Source organism: Carcharhinus amblyrhynchos, chromosome 6 (assembly GCF_965287045.1).
Source record: "Carcharhinus amblyrhynchos chromosome 6, sCarAmb.v2.hapA, whole genome shotgun sequence".
NCBI lineage: Eukaryota > Metazoa > Chordata > Chondrichthyes > Carcharhiniformes > Carcharhinidae > Carcharhinus > Carcharhinus amblyrhynchos.
In genome coordinates, this window is record NC_137329.1 from 13434754 (window position 1) to 13448565 (window position 13812).

Here is a 13812-nt window from a genome sequence, read left to right on the forward strand (position 1 = left end):
ACGTCTTGTTGAAGTTGTACAAGACATTAGTAAGGCCACACTTGGAATACTGTGTACAGTTCTGGTCACACTATTATAGAAAGGATATTAAGCTAGAAAGAGTGCAGAAAGGTTTCACTAGCATACTGCTGGAACTTGACGGTTTGGGTTATAAGGAGAGGCTGGATAGACTGGGACTTTTTTCTCTGGAGTGTAGGAGGCTAAAGAGTGATCTTACAGGTCTATAAAATGATGGGCGGCATTTTAGTCAATATCTTTTCCCAAAGGTAGGGGAGTCTAAAACTAGAGGGCATAAGTTTAAGGTGAGAGGGTAGCGATACAATGGGATCTGAAGGGGCATTTTTTTTTCCACACAGACGGTGGTGAATGTCTGGAACAAGCTGCCAGAGATAGTAGTAGAGGCGGGTACAATTTTGTCTTTTAGAAAGTATTAGACAGTTACATGCATAAGATAGATATAGCGGGATATGGACCTAACGCAGGCAACTGGGGCTCCCTTCGGGAATTAAAAAAAGCGGCATGGACAAGTTGGGCAGAAGAGCCTGTTTCCATGCTGTAAACCTCTATGACTCTGATATGTCTCAGTCCTCAGAACAATGGCAATGTGCCACATGGCACAATGCATCTTTGCTTCATTGGCACCAACTTAGAATTTATTTCCGAATCAAACAGAGGTAGGTGCAAGGAAATGAAGAAGGGGCAAGGCAGTGGAATTAGCTTTTGATTCCTTTAGCAAAGAGCTTGCACTGGCACAATGGGCCGAATGGGCCATCTCTTTGGCTCGCTGCTATAAATCAAACAGTTCATCAAGACTAACAATGCAATGATGAAGCGCAATCAAAACATCTCGGATAGCGCCCAAAAATACAGCTCTCAATCACTGTTCAGGAATAACTAATTCAATAAATTTGATAATAATCGAACTCTGTAATGAGCAATTTAATTTGTTCACCCTGTCTGACCAATTAAATTTATTTGACAGTTGTCTATAGATATAGATTCAGAGCTGACTGTCTCTTAATCCTAGTTCTCAAAGACCTTTTCCAGCAATCAGAGCATAAATACCTTGCGTTCTATAATATGTCCTATAACAGTCTACACATTTCTAACACAGAATGTACAATTGTGCTTGAAATGGAAATCGGTGAAATTGCTACTGAAGGATTGAATTTTCATGACCACACAGATGCGGGAATGGGTTTGGGAATGCAAATTTTTTTTTTTTGCAAATACTTGATTTTTGTCTGCTGGAAATTTGAATTTACTGTGCCTTCTCAATCCAGCCGTACTTTTTGTATGGTCATTTCAGAGGTCGGGAAGACTTTGGGTCGAATTGTGAATCGGGCATGGAGTTGCTCACAGATCGATTAGTGTATATCTGAACGTGAGAGCAATTTCAAAGAGCTAAATAACCTACTTCTGATTCTTTGCTCATACACAAGAGCAGATTTAAGGGAAATACCAAAAATGCTTCGTTTCTGGGAGTAGATGTTTCAATGAAATCTAAAAGGGCTTGTTCAGTGAGGGTTAATGCACTAATATGGGTACTGCAGCAAGGTAGGGCATGAGGGCCATAACACCTCCCAACAATCATGCCTGGATTTGATAGAGGTGCTACTGAAGAGAGGCTAGGCTATTTCACACTTGCACAAGTTAAGCAGAGAAACAATTTTCTACTTCCCGAGATACTTTCCATCTCAGGTTAGATAAGGAGAGGGCGGCACGGTGGCTAGCACTGCTGCCTCACAGCACCAGGGGCCCGGGTTCAATTCTGGCCTTGGACACTGTGCAGAGTTTGCACATTCTCCCTGTGTCTGCATGGGTTTTGTCCAGGTGCTTCAATTTACTCCCACAGTGCAAAAGATGTGCGGGTTAAGTTGGTTGGCCATGCCCTAGTGTCAGGGGGATTAACAAGCTAAATATGTGGGGTTATGGGAATAGCTCCCGAGAGGGATTGTGGTCGGTGCAGACTTGATGGGCTGAACGGCCTCCTTCTGCACTGCAGGGATCCTATAATTCTAAGGTATCAAGCTAAGTTTGCCGATGTCAGGGAGTGGGTGGGTGAGAGGGGAGAAGGAAGGAAGGAATATTATACATTTTATTTGAAATGTAGATATTTCTGCACAGTTCACTGCAAGAAAGGCACAGAAGCTGTATACATTCTGCAACTCACGTACACCAGCCTCTTGCACAATTGCAATCCAAATTGCTCTATCAGTTGCCAAAGCCCTCACTCTCTGGGTTTTACTCCTTAAATCTTTCCATCTCTTTCAAGATGCTCCATAAAACCTTAACTCTTCAGCAAACCCATTGGTCACTTGGTCCTGATATTACCAGATGTGACTTGATGTCAAATGATGTTGGATAATGCTCCTATGAAATACCTGCAAACATTCAGTGCTAAAGATGCTAAATAAATGCACATTGTTGTTGCAAAGCATTGACAAACTGTTGAGAATAGGACAAAATAATCGTTGAGTGGATGCAAAAAATATTCCAGGTTTTGAATCATGCAGCATGCATACAGAAATGAAAACAGTCACCAGAATTAGAAAGCACAATGGTGTGATCCAGTATCTCCCATGCATAAGATACAGAGTTTAACAACTTACGTTGCATTAAAATGAATGGATTCATCAGCCTTTACCATTCATTTCAAGTGATGGAGAGATCGTCCACATGCTGCACTTCAAAGCTGTTTCATGTTGCAGCTTAAGCTGCAAAAGCAGTTTCTTATTCTATTGTCCCTTCACAATAATATGCATCCTCAAATACTCTGTAGAATACAAAGGGCCAGATCGCTCGGTAAAAATAACCATGGGGCCCAGAGTAGGAACCACTAATTAATGTTTAAATGGGACATCAACTTCCTGCCACCACGCATGCACATTTAAGTGTTTCAATCGACTTGTCCAAGATGCCCAACTCTGCTAGTATGCTGCGGGGGAGAAACTCACCTTTGAAATATACTGAATGATGTGGGGATTCTGTGCTTTCCTGAAATAAATACGTATCAACTAGCCAGGACAAGATAGTGTACCCATTTATTGGTATGATATGTCTTAATTATTATCAAATAATCTCTCAGACACTAAAAATGAAGCTTTACAAGTTTGGAGTCTCATTCATCAGGATTTTAATTATTGTTAGAAAGTTGGCCTAAAAATCAGTCGGCACCTTGGTGACCAGAAATCGGGCTGCCTCGCAGTGATATTATGTTGAGCAGGAGTGCCTTAATTAGTTGAAAGTGGGACCTCTGCCCCCATATAGAGCGTTATTGCCAGTGTCAGAAGACATTAGTGACCACCGCTGGGACGACAAACAATACCCACAAAGAGACACATACTGGACTTAAGGTAATCCTAGCTTTTGTGCAGGTAGGGACGTTAGACTCCAGTGAAGTGGGGGAATGGGGTGAGGTGGTGGTCATACTAGACAAGCCAGGGAGAAAGCAAAAGTAGGGGGGGGGAATGTCCAATGGGTATACTGAGCACCCACAACAGGAGGTAGCTCCCATTTCCAGCACGACAGCAACCCTTGCAGTCAAAGCTGCCAGGTTCTTTGCCTTCCTCCACAGGAAGGAAGGTTGTGCTGGGGGTGGAAAGTGGCAGTTAGCTGTCCAACTAAGGGCCTTACCAGGCCTCAGGTGGGTAGCCTTCCACCTTACCGATCCTCAGAGATATGGGGGGAACAGCTTGGAAGTGGGCTGGAAGGTTGGCCACACGCTTCAGTTCAAGTAATGCCCTGTCTTCAAAAATGCCAGTGTTGACAGGGGCAAGGACATGAAACTTAGCCCTTGGCCTGAAAATAAATTAGATCAAGTTGCCCTTTGGAGTACAGTATTGCCACAACTCTGCATTTATAATTAAGCACAACCCTCTAACAAATAAAGAGCATTTTTTAGTGACCCCATATTTTAAGATGAACAAATAAATATACAATTTGACAAGAATCACAGCATCAACAAACTCATTCCACATGGAACTGGAATTTAAGAGGTACCACGGTCCCCAAAGCCCCCCAGCTAAAAAGATTGAAGGAGAGAATTTTAATATTGCTTTAAGGCAAGACTTACACCTCGGGAGGTCTAGCCTTAGTCCTATCCAATCAGCTATCCAGAAGCTCAGTAGTCTCAGCAGCGCCAGCTAGGACTTGTGGCCACTACTGGGACTACAGGCAATCCCACCACAACAGCTGCAGGAACAGGAAGCTAAGTTTAAAAGGCTGGGGGGCAGGGGAGGTTTCAATGCAGGAGTTGTTAAAGTGGTGCATTACCTTGAGGGAGCAGCATGTGTCTGATCGGTCCAGAGGATTCACAAAAGAACTCCCCTCTTTACCCAATACTAGCTAAAGCTACTGGGCCTCCCGCATCACGTGGGTCCCCCTCCCCTCTGCTCCACCGGCCGCAATGGGATTAGGCCCTTTAGTGAAGCATAGAATCCCTAGAGTGCAGGAGGAAGCCATTTGGCCTGTGGAGGCCGAATAGACTCACTACAAAAGCATCATACTCAGGCCTAGCGGTTCCCCCACCCCACCACCCACACTTCCCTGCTGCTGTACTCCTCCAAGTCTACCCAGACTCTCAATCTTTCAAGGAGGGGTTGGTGCCTCAAGGACATCCCAACCCACAACCTGCTGCAGCCTGCACTAACTCCTCATTTCACAACTTCTCTGCCCTACCCACTAGCAGCCGCACCCCCCCATCCCCCAACCAATCCCCAAAACCCTCCAGGTGCTTTGCACCTGGGGTGCCTGACATTGCAAATCTACTTGTCCAACAGCCAGCCAGTCACCCCATCTGGTTAGCTCCGGTTGTGAATCAAGAGTCCAAAAATGTTAGGTCAAGCATTAAGATTTGGCAGGGCATATGGGGGCGGTGAGACCTCACTCCCTCTCCCTCACTGTCAGTATCGCGGTCAGGGTTTCTGCCTCACGTAACTGACACGCATCAGTTTCGTGTTCTCTCACCTGTGTCATGTCTGACAATTCATTGTGCAGCTTTATGTAAGTCTAAGGCCGACTGTCACCCAAATACTAGAAACATCAAAGACGTATGAACGTTGGAGCAGTGGGCAAATGAATGCTTCACACGACGCAGAAACAAACCAGGGGCAAAAAACAGTCACAATACTGCAATTAATTTCCATGCCTCTGGGTAAGGAAGCTGAAAAGGTCTGTCACACCATCTGCCACTACCACAACCTCCCCAAGAAAGTCTGGGTGTATTTGGAGGGGTACATCAGGGAAGTGGGGGTAGCAGGGCGGAGGAATCTCTAGGCCTGGGTAAGATGCTTTTTTGGAGAGTCTGTGCAGACTCCACAGACTGAATGCCCTCTTTCTGCATTCTAGGGATTCTCTTGTTCACTGTCGGGCTTCCTAATTAAACCCCATTATTTGGATCCTCTACTAAGGCCAGAATTGTGCCTGACTTCCAATGAACAAACTCACTGCCCAGACTCAAAGAGGCACTCAGATTGAACAAGTAGGTAAGGTAAAGTAGCCATAGTCTCCTTTGAGGCAGAGAGCTGACTAGTGCTGATTTAAACTGAGGACCACCACATCCTGGGTGCGGGGCAAGGTCGAGAAAAATAACTTTTGGCCGGTTATGGGGATTGAACCCACGCCGTTGGCATCATTCTGCATCATGAGCCAGCCGTCCGGCCAACTAGCTAATCGACACCCCTTCCCCCCCACCCCCCCAACACAACGCAGCAGATAGCAACCCTTATGGGGAGGGACAGGCATATTGGGACTCGAAATACAGCTGTCCGAGTCAAACTGAATTGTGCACAATATTTCTCAAGCACTTGGAGAACTCATTTGAAGGGTTAGACAGAGAAAGTTTGGCGGGGGGGGGGGCGCGCGGGTGAGGCCAAATTGAATATCTCTTTTAAAGAGCTAGCACGGGAATGGTGGGCCTCATGGTTTCTTTCAGTGCTGTAAGATTCTATGGGCTGATTCTCCCACTTTGAGGCTAAGTGCAGGAGTGTTTCCCGCTGGCTCCCTGATCTCTGCCCTTGGACACAGTTCCCCCTCCCACAAAAAATGAAATGCTGCTGCCACGCACCTTTCACCAGGGAAGTACCACCAACATTTTACAAAGAGGGGCATCCTCCATCCTCCCCCCATCTACAAATGATGGGTACCCTCCCCCCACCCCACACCATGCAGGCATGGATTTACATCATCCTCCAGCCGTCTGTGGTCAATATAATTTCCTTTCACCTTGAGTGGATCTCAAGTATCCCATTGGTCCCAACCGCAATGTTGACAGTCTAAATCTGTGATCTCTTCAAAATGATTGTGATTTGCATTGCTGCCTCACAGCTCCAGGAGCCCGGGTTCAATTCCGGCCTCAAGTCACTGTCTGTGTGGCGTTTGCGCGCTCTCCCCATGTCTGCGTGGATTTCCTCCAGGTGCTCCGGTTTCCTCCCACACTCCAAAGATGTGCAGGTTAGGTGGATTGGCCGTGCTAAATAGTTCCTGCAAACATTAAGGGGCAATCTTCCTGGCAGTGGTGGGTAGCCAATCTGCTTAAGTAGTTGCCATTTGTGGACTGATTAGGGACGCCACTGGGACCTTCCTGGCAGCCTCTTCTGTAGCTCCCCCTGTGCTGTTTCCCATAATTCCCTGCCCCCATCCCCCAACTGAGGGTCCAAGGCCAACAGGTGGCCAACAGGTGTCCAAGGCCTAGAGGTGGCTTCCAAGTGGCTGGCTTAGGAGGACAGGGGAGACGGCCTATTGTACCCAAATTGCAGCCATCAGCGGGGCCACGGCTGCTGCTGTTTGCCATCTTGTGGAAGGTTTAATTTTATTCCACTCAATACTTCCACAGAGAGCACCTGATGTAGGGTGGCTCAATTAGGCTTATAAAACGCAATCATGGTTTAAGAACACGAACACAATACTGACTTAAGAGTGAATGATCTTAGACTATAGAGAGTGTTGACGAGAGCTGTCATTATAGAAGGCAGCTCAAACTGAATTACCATTACCGTTCATTTAAAACATGTATTTTGAATTCATAAAATGGATGAGGTTTGCTTTCAGAATACATTCTGTGAAAACTTCAGTCACTGGCAAGATACAGCAGGGTTTGATGGGGTGAGAGAGCAGACGGGGCTTGCATTCCATCGGATAATGGTTTTACTGAATGCGACTATTTTGTCATGAACAAGATGGCTTCCAATGCCGGTTTGATGAATAGAACTATACAGCTCCAAGCTGATAGCACAGGTGTAAGGCAGACGTAAGGGTTTTCTCAGGATCGGACGAGTGTCACGTGGGTTGAGTCGATGGGACTCATTCTCCCATCTCACTGCCCAGTGTTGTGTTGCTGGGGGAAACAGAAAATGTCCGTAATTAATGACAAATGAGATTCCACGAGGTCAGGATGTATATTGTTATTGACTGGAGTTAATGACAGTGATGATTATTGACTGAACCATGGAACCCTACAGTGCACAATGAGGCCCTCCGGCCCATTGAGTCTGCACCGACCACAATCTCACCCAGGCCCTACCCCCATATCCCTACATATTTTACCCACTAATCCTTCTAACCTAAGCACCTCAGGACACTAAGGGGCAATTTTAGCATGGCCAATCAACCTAACCCGGAGGAAACCAGAGCACCCGGAGGAAACCCACGCAGACACGAGGAGAATGTGCAAACTCCACACAGACAGTGACCCGAGCCGGGAATCGAACCCAGGTCCCTGGACCTGTGAAGCAGTAGTGCTAACCACTGTGCTACCAAGTCGCCCTATGACTGATTTGTATTAATGATTATTGGATAATGCCCACCAGAAAGGTGGGAAATATGATTTTGAAAATGTATAATTGCTCTTGCAGAGGCATTGTATTTTAGAATGATATTGGGCTGCCTGCATTCTCTACCCCGAGTGCCTGTCTACTTTATGTTGTTCTCCCATTTGATGGTTTGGTTAATAAAGTCACACCTTAAAATCAGTACACTGAGTTTCATGAGTCTCTATATTTAGCTTAAGTTTAGCAATACAGAGCCCCAAGGAAAAACCTCCACCAATAGCACTTCAGAAGTTTAGGGCTTTGGCAGTGTGCACCTCTGGCGTGGCTGACATCCTTCCAAGGCAACAGGGCCTAAGGTTGGGCCTGCAGCCTTGGGAACCTGTCCACAACTGAACAACAATCCTGCGCAAGGATATTTTGGCCTTGGAGGGAGTGCAGAGGAGGTTTACTAGGCTGATACCGGAGTTGAGGGGGTTGAGCTATGAGGAGAGGCTGAATAAACTGGGCTTGTACTCGTTAGAGTTTAGAAGAATGAGGGGAGATCTCATTGAGACGTATAAGATGATGAATGGGATGGATAGGATAGAGGTGGAAAGACTCTTCCCGCTCAAAAAAGACAGTAGGACTGGGGGGCACAGCCTCAAGATAAAGGGGGGGCGGTTCAGAACGGAGTTGAGGAGGAACTTCTTCACTCAAAGGGTGGTGAATCTCTGGAATTCTCTGCCCGTTGAAGTGGTGGAGGCTGCCTCGCTAAATATTTTTAAGAAGCGGGTTGATGGGTTTTTGATAAGAGAGGGGATTAAGGGTTATGGGGAGAGGGCGGGAAAGTGGAACTGAGGCCACGACAGATCAGCCATGATCTTATTGAATGGCGGGGCAGGCTCGAAGGGCCAGATGGCCTACTCCTGCTCCTATTTCTTATGTTCTTATGTTCTTATGACACGGTCTCTTAAAGATCTCCTGGGTGGGTACATGGACAGCAGGAGCACAGCAATGACTGAAAAATGACCCCTAATCATGCTCATAGCCTAAGAGTGGAAAGTTCTGCCCTTATGTAAAAACAATGTAATCCAAAGTGCACCTCAGTCCCAAAATAAGATGTATCAATTCTTCTATGAACATGAAGCTCAAATTGTTTTACCTTTTCACTCGAAAAGAGTTTGACCTTTCGCCTCCACGGGACCAGCAGAAAATTTTGGCAACTAATAATTAAGTGCGGGGAAAGAAGGCCATACACACACAATCAAGACTCAAGACAGGTGACCTGCAGCCATCAGCCATGTTTGTAAAAGCACTTGTGATTCATGCTCACGAAACAAACAGTGTCGAGCAAAAGCCTTAAGCAGCTTTGAAATTATTCCAAAAATCCAGGCTGCGTGATTGCACAAAAAAAAAGCGAAATGATAAAACAAAGCCATCAAGACGCTTGCAGAAATGGAAATATTCCACCAACGCCACACACACACACACACACACACACACACACACACACACACACACACACACACACACACACACACACACACACACACACACACAAAGCGCCAATTGCCAGTGCCACAAAAAGCAATGATTCATGAGGGAAGTACCAATACCTGAATCCCTTCTTAGGCAAGGTATTCCTATCAAGTTGCGGATCACTGTAGGAAAGTGAGAAGAAAGCTAAGAACAATTCCAGCAGGAAATTAACAGATTGCAAGGTTTACAAAAAATAAACCACGAAGAGGGCAACGTAAACTGTTTGGTGACAACAGACACCAAATATTGCCTTCCTCACCAATCAGATTCAATAATAAAATGGCATTTTCTTAAATACGTATCAGGATATGAAGTTAATGGCAATAAAAAAAAGTTATATCAAACTGTGTTACACAACTAGATTGCAAAGATTCTAAACTGACCCTTGATTGCACAAATTGAAAGTCCAGAGAAATCTTGCAGCTCTGACTAAAGGCTATCCTGGCTCGAAACATTGGCTCTATTCTCTCTCCACCGATGCTGTCAGAACTGTGGAGTTTTTCCAGCATTTTCTGCTTCTCCGTGTTTATCGTTAAGAAATATTTTCCTTGTTTGCAACGTGACATCACAGAATCCCTACGGTACGGAAGGAGGCCATTCGGCCTGTCGAGTCTGAACTGACCACAATCCCACTCAGGCCCTATTCCCATAACCCCACGCATTTACCCTGCTAACCCCCCGACACTGAGGGGCAATTTAGCACGGCCAATCAATCCAACCTGCACATCTTTGAACTGTGGGACGAAACCGGAGCACCCAGAGGTAACCCACACAAACACGGGGAAAATCCGAAAACTCCACACAGACAGTGACCCAGGCTGGAACTGAATCTGGGTCCCTGGCTCTGTGAGGCAGCAGTCCTAACCACTGTGCCACCATGCCGCACCTGGAGAACATACCAGAGCATTATCTTCAGAAAATGCTGGAAACACCCAGCAAGTCTGACGAAAGGTCACAACCTGAAATTTTAAACTCTGTTTTTCTCTCTCTCTAGGGATGGCGCCAGATCTGCAGATTATTTCCAGCATTTTCTGTCTCTTAGTTCAGATTTCTGGTATTGGCAGTATTTTGTTTTTAGAACTATCTTCTATCATTTCCATCAGAAACTGTAACAGGCGCATGTTTCTGTTCAATTATCAATCAGTGGGTTTGTTGGCAGTTCCAAGTAGGGTTGGAATTGGCCTGGAATCTCCAGGAATTTAAAAATAAAACATTTCCAGGACACTGCCTTCTGCAAACCTGGAGAAAAATCATCAGGATGTTCAAAAGTATTGTTTTTTTTTGGAATTTTCTTTGGAACTTTCTCTTTACCGGATGGAAAAACACAGAAAATGGAGGGAAAGGAAGGATGTTCAGCTGACATCCAACTGGATAATGAGCCTTTAGCTGTCTGGTTGTTGGAGGAAGGCAATACATCACAAGGATGGCCTCCCAATGTCTGGAGCATGGGGCAAACATGTGATGAAACCACCAGAAAGACATCTGATCACAGTTGACAACCCTAGTTATAAGTCACTGCCTTTGCGATGTGCAACTCACAAATGGTGCTTTGCAATCAATGATACTTCTTAATCACATAGCAGTAAAAATATGATTTCCATTCAGTGTACATTTATTTAATCCAAGCGACATTTTGGCCAGAATGTTACCTGTCCACCTGCAATGGGAACCAATGCAGGCGAGGGGCAGGTAATGGGAAGGTCCATTGACCTCGGGCAGGATTTTATGATTTTGGGACGAGCGAGGCTGTAAAAATCCCACCCTTTGAAGATAATAAGCAAGATGCTATTCAAAATAAACTTCCAGCACTTCAAAAGCAGGAAATATTTTTAACACAATATTTGAAAAGTAAAGTTTTGATTCAAGAGTGCCTAGATCTTTGAGTGTCATAAGAACATAAGAACATAAGAAATAGGAGCAGGAGTAGGCCATCTAGCCCTTCAAGCCTGCCCCGCCATTCAATAAGATCATGGCTGATCTGTCGTGGCTCAGTTCCACATTCCCGCCCTCTCCCCATAACCCTTAATCCCCTCTCTTATCAAAAACCCATCAACCCGTGTCTTAAAAATATTTAGCGAGGTAGCCTCCACCACTTCAACGGGCAGAGAATTCCAGAGATTCACCACCCTTTGAGTGAAGAAGTTCCTCCGTTCCGTTCTAAACCGCCCCCCCTTTATCTTGAGGCTGCGTCCCCTAGTCCTATTATCCTTTCTGAGTGGGAAGAGTCTCTCCACCTCTATCCTATCCATCCCATTCATCATCTTATACGTCTCAATGAGATCTCAAGGTTTATTTAATTGAAGCCGAACTAGGCAATGGCCTAGTGGTATTATTGCTAGATTATTAATCAAGAGGCTCAGCTGGTATTCTGGGGACCTGGGTTCAAATCCCGTCAAGGCAACTGGTGGAATCTGAATTCAATAAAAAAAAAGTCTGGAATTAAGAATCTACTAATGATCATCAAACCATTGTTGATTGTCGGAAAAAGCCATCTGGTTCACTAATGTTCTTTAGGGAAGAAAATCTTACCTGATCTGGCCTATTTGTGACTCCAGAGCCATATCAGTGTGGTTGACCCTCAACTGTCCTCTAAAATGGCCCAGCAAGCAACTCAATTCAAGGCCAACTAGGGATGGGCAATAAATGCTGGCCAGCCAGTGACGCCAACATCCCATGAAGGAATAACAAAAAACTCATCAGTTTACTGATTAGGCTTGACAGGTTTTTCTTTTCAGTAGTCATGATGATCTCCATTACTTGTCAGCTACTGCACACAACTTACAAGATGTTTGAACCAAAGAATCCTTAGTCCAATACTTGTTTAAAGGTACAAAGATCAAACTGAGGACTGAACAACATTTCATCAACCAAAAGAATCCCATCTTACTGACTGAGGAAATGTAATGACCTCACAGAGCCCACGATAATGGCCTCTTGGAGTATGAGCTCCCTGATGGAGGAAATAAAGATTGCCTGCCCAATCAGGGAACCTCAGCTGTGTACATAATTAGGTATGTCAGGAATATTGACACTTTGGATTCGAACTATGTGTACCTGAAGCACTCTTGGTACTGGAGATAAGTTTGTAAATGAAGGGAATCCAGTGAAGGGACACCGGCTTCTAAGGCAACTATGTTCTTATATACCAGCATCTTTTTATAAGCAATGTTACGTTCAGATGGTATAGGTTTATCCAAAACTCGAAACCAATATTTTTATTGGTCTGATGCCTGAATCATTTGGACCTTGAAATGGTTCAAGTGTAAAAGATCAACTGGTGTCGTGGCCACTCAAGCAAGCCACCAATGACAAACAGCATGAAAGAGAATCCCACAATCAGAAGCAAGCCATTTGACCGCACCACACACACATACACACTTTTAGAATTGGGCAACACATTAGATTTGATGCAGATAAATGTTGACATGCCATGGAAAAAACAATCCACACAAGGGAAACCTAGTGTGACTGAAGAAATAGATAACTCAGACATTACTTCAAAAACCCTAAGTGCTAAGAATGCTGCTTCTTAGTCAACCTTCTTAAGATTACATGCCTCTGTGAAAATAGATGATCCTTTGTTATTTAATTAAATATAATTGGCTCAATTTTTCGTAACTAATAAAAGTGCCTGTTTTTAATATTTTACTACCTTTCTTCATGAACTAAGGCAGGGAGGGACACAAGTTTGTCAAAAAATAGTGCAACTGAAGGGGGCACTATTGGAACTGAAAACTATCTGGTAAACATGTTCCTATTTGTTCATCAGCATACAGCTTAGTGCCTGCGTGGCGATTAAACCACATTATTTGCATGTGGGATCATTTGAATTAAAACAGCCTGTGGCTTTTCATGTTCATCTTTCTCCTCAAAAGGTAATGAACCTTTACTAAAATACACCTTTAAAAACAATGGAAAATAAAATCCCTATGGATAGGCAGAGTGAGGGGAATTGCTAAAAGGTACTATGCTGGAATTTTAAGCTGTTAACTGTATACAGTTAGGATGAATGGTTACCATTTCTCTTTGAAACTTGAGCCAACTAGGGCAACTTGGTTGGCCAATAAATCAAGAACGGCAGACTGAACTTAAAATCGTTCAGATGGAGGGTGCAGCTTTGGCCCTATGATGCATGCACGCTATGTTCCAAATCTCACCTTGACCGTTGAAGAGAACGATGGTCAGAAGTGAAAGGCGAGAATGAGGAGAAAAGTTGTACTCATTTGCTCTCGTGGATTTCTCAGAGGCACAGTGGTTAGGACTGCTGCCTCACAGTGCCAGGGACCTGGGTTCGATTCCTGGCTTGGGTCACTGTCTGTGTCTGCGTGGGGTTCCTCCAGCTGCTCCGATTTTCTCCCACAGTCCAAAAATACGTGGGATAGATGGAATGCCCATGCTAAACTGCCCCTTAGTGTCCCATGATGTCTACTTTAGGGGGATTAGCGGGCTAAATAAGTGGGGTTTCAGGGATAGGGCCTGGGTGAGATGCTCTGTCAGAGACTCAGTGCAGACTTGATGGGCCGAA

At 44.9% G+C, this 13812-nt stretch overlaps 1 protein-coding gene across 10 annotated transcripts in view; it reads right to left on the reverse strand.

The window, feature by feature from the left end:
- nav2a (neuron navigator 2a) overlaps nt 1-13812 on the reverse strand; it is an 806339-nt gene that overhangs the window by 86547 nt on the left and 705980 nt on the right. For 7 of the 10 annotated variants that reach the window (XM_080189918.1, XM_080189916.1, XM_080189914.1 and 4 more), the window contains one exon: nt 9365-9409. The exons of the other annotated variants lie outside the window; for them this stretch is intronic. In XM_080189918.1, coding sequence (XP_080046044.1) covers nt 9365-9409 — 45 coding nt within the window. The remainder of the gene's footprint in view (nt 1-9364; nt 9410-13812) is intronic. 10 annotated transcript variants of the gene reach the window in all.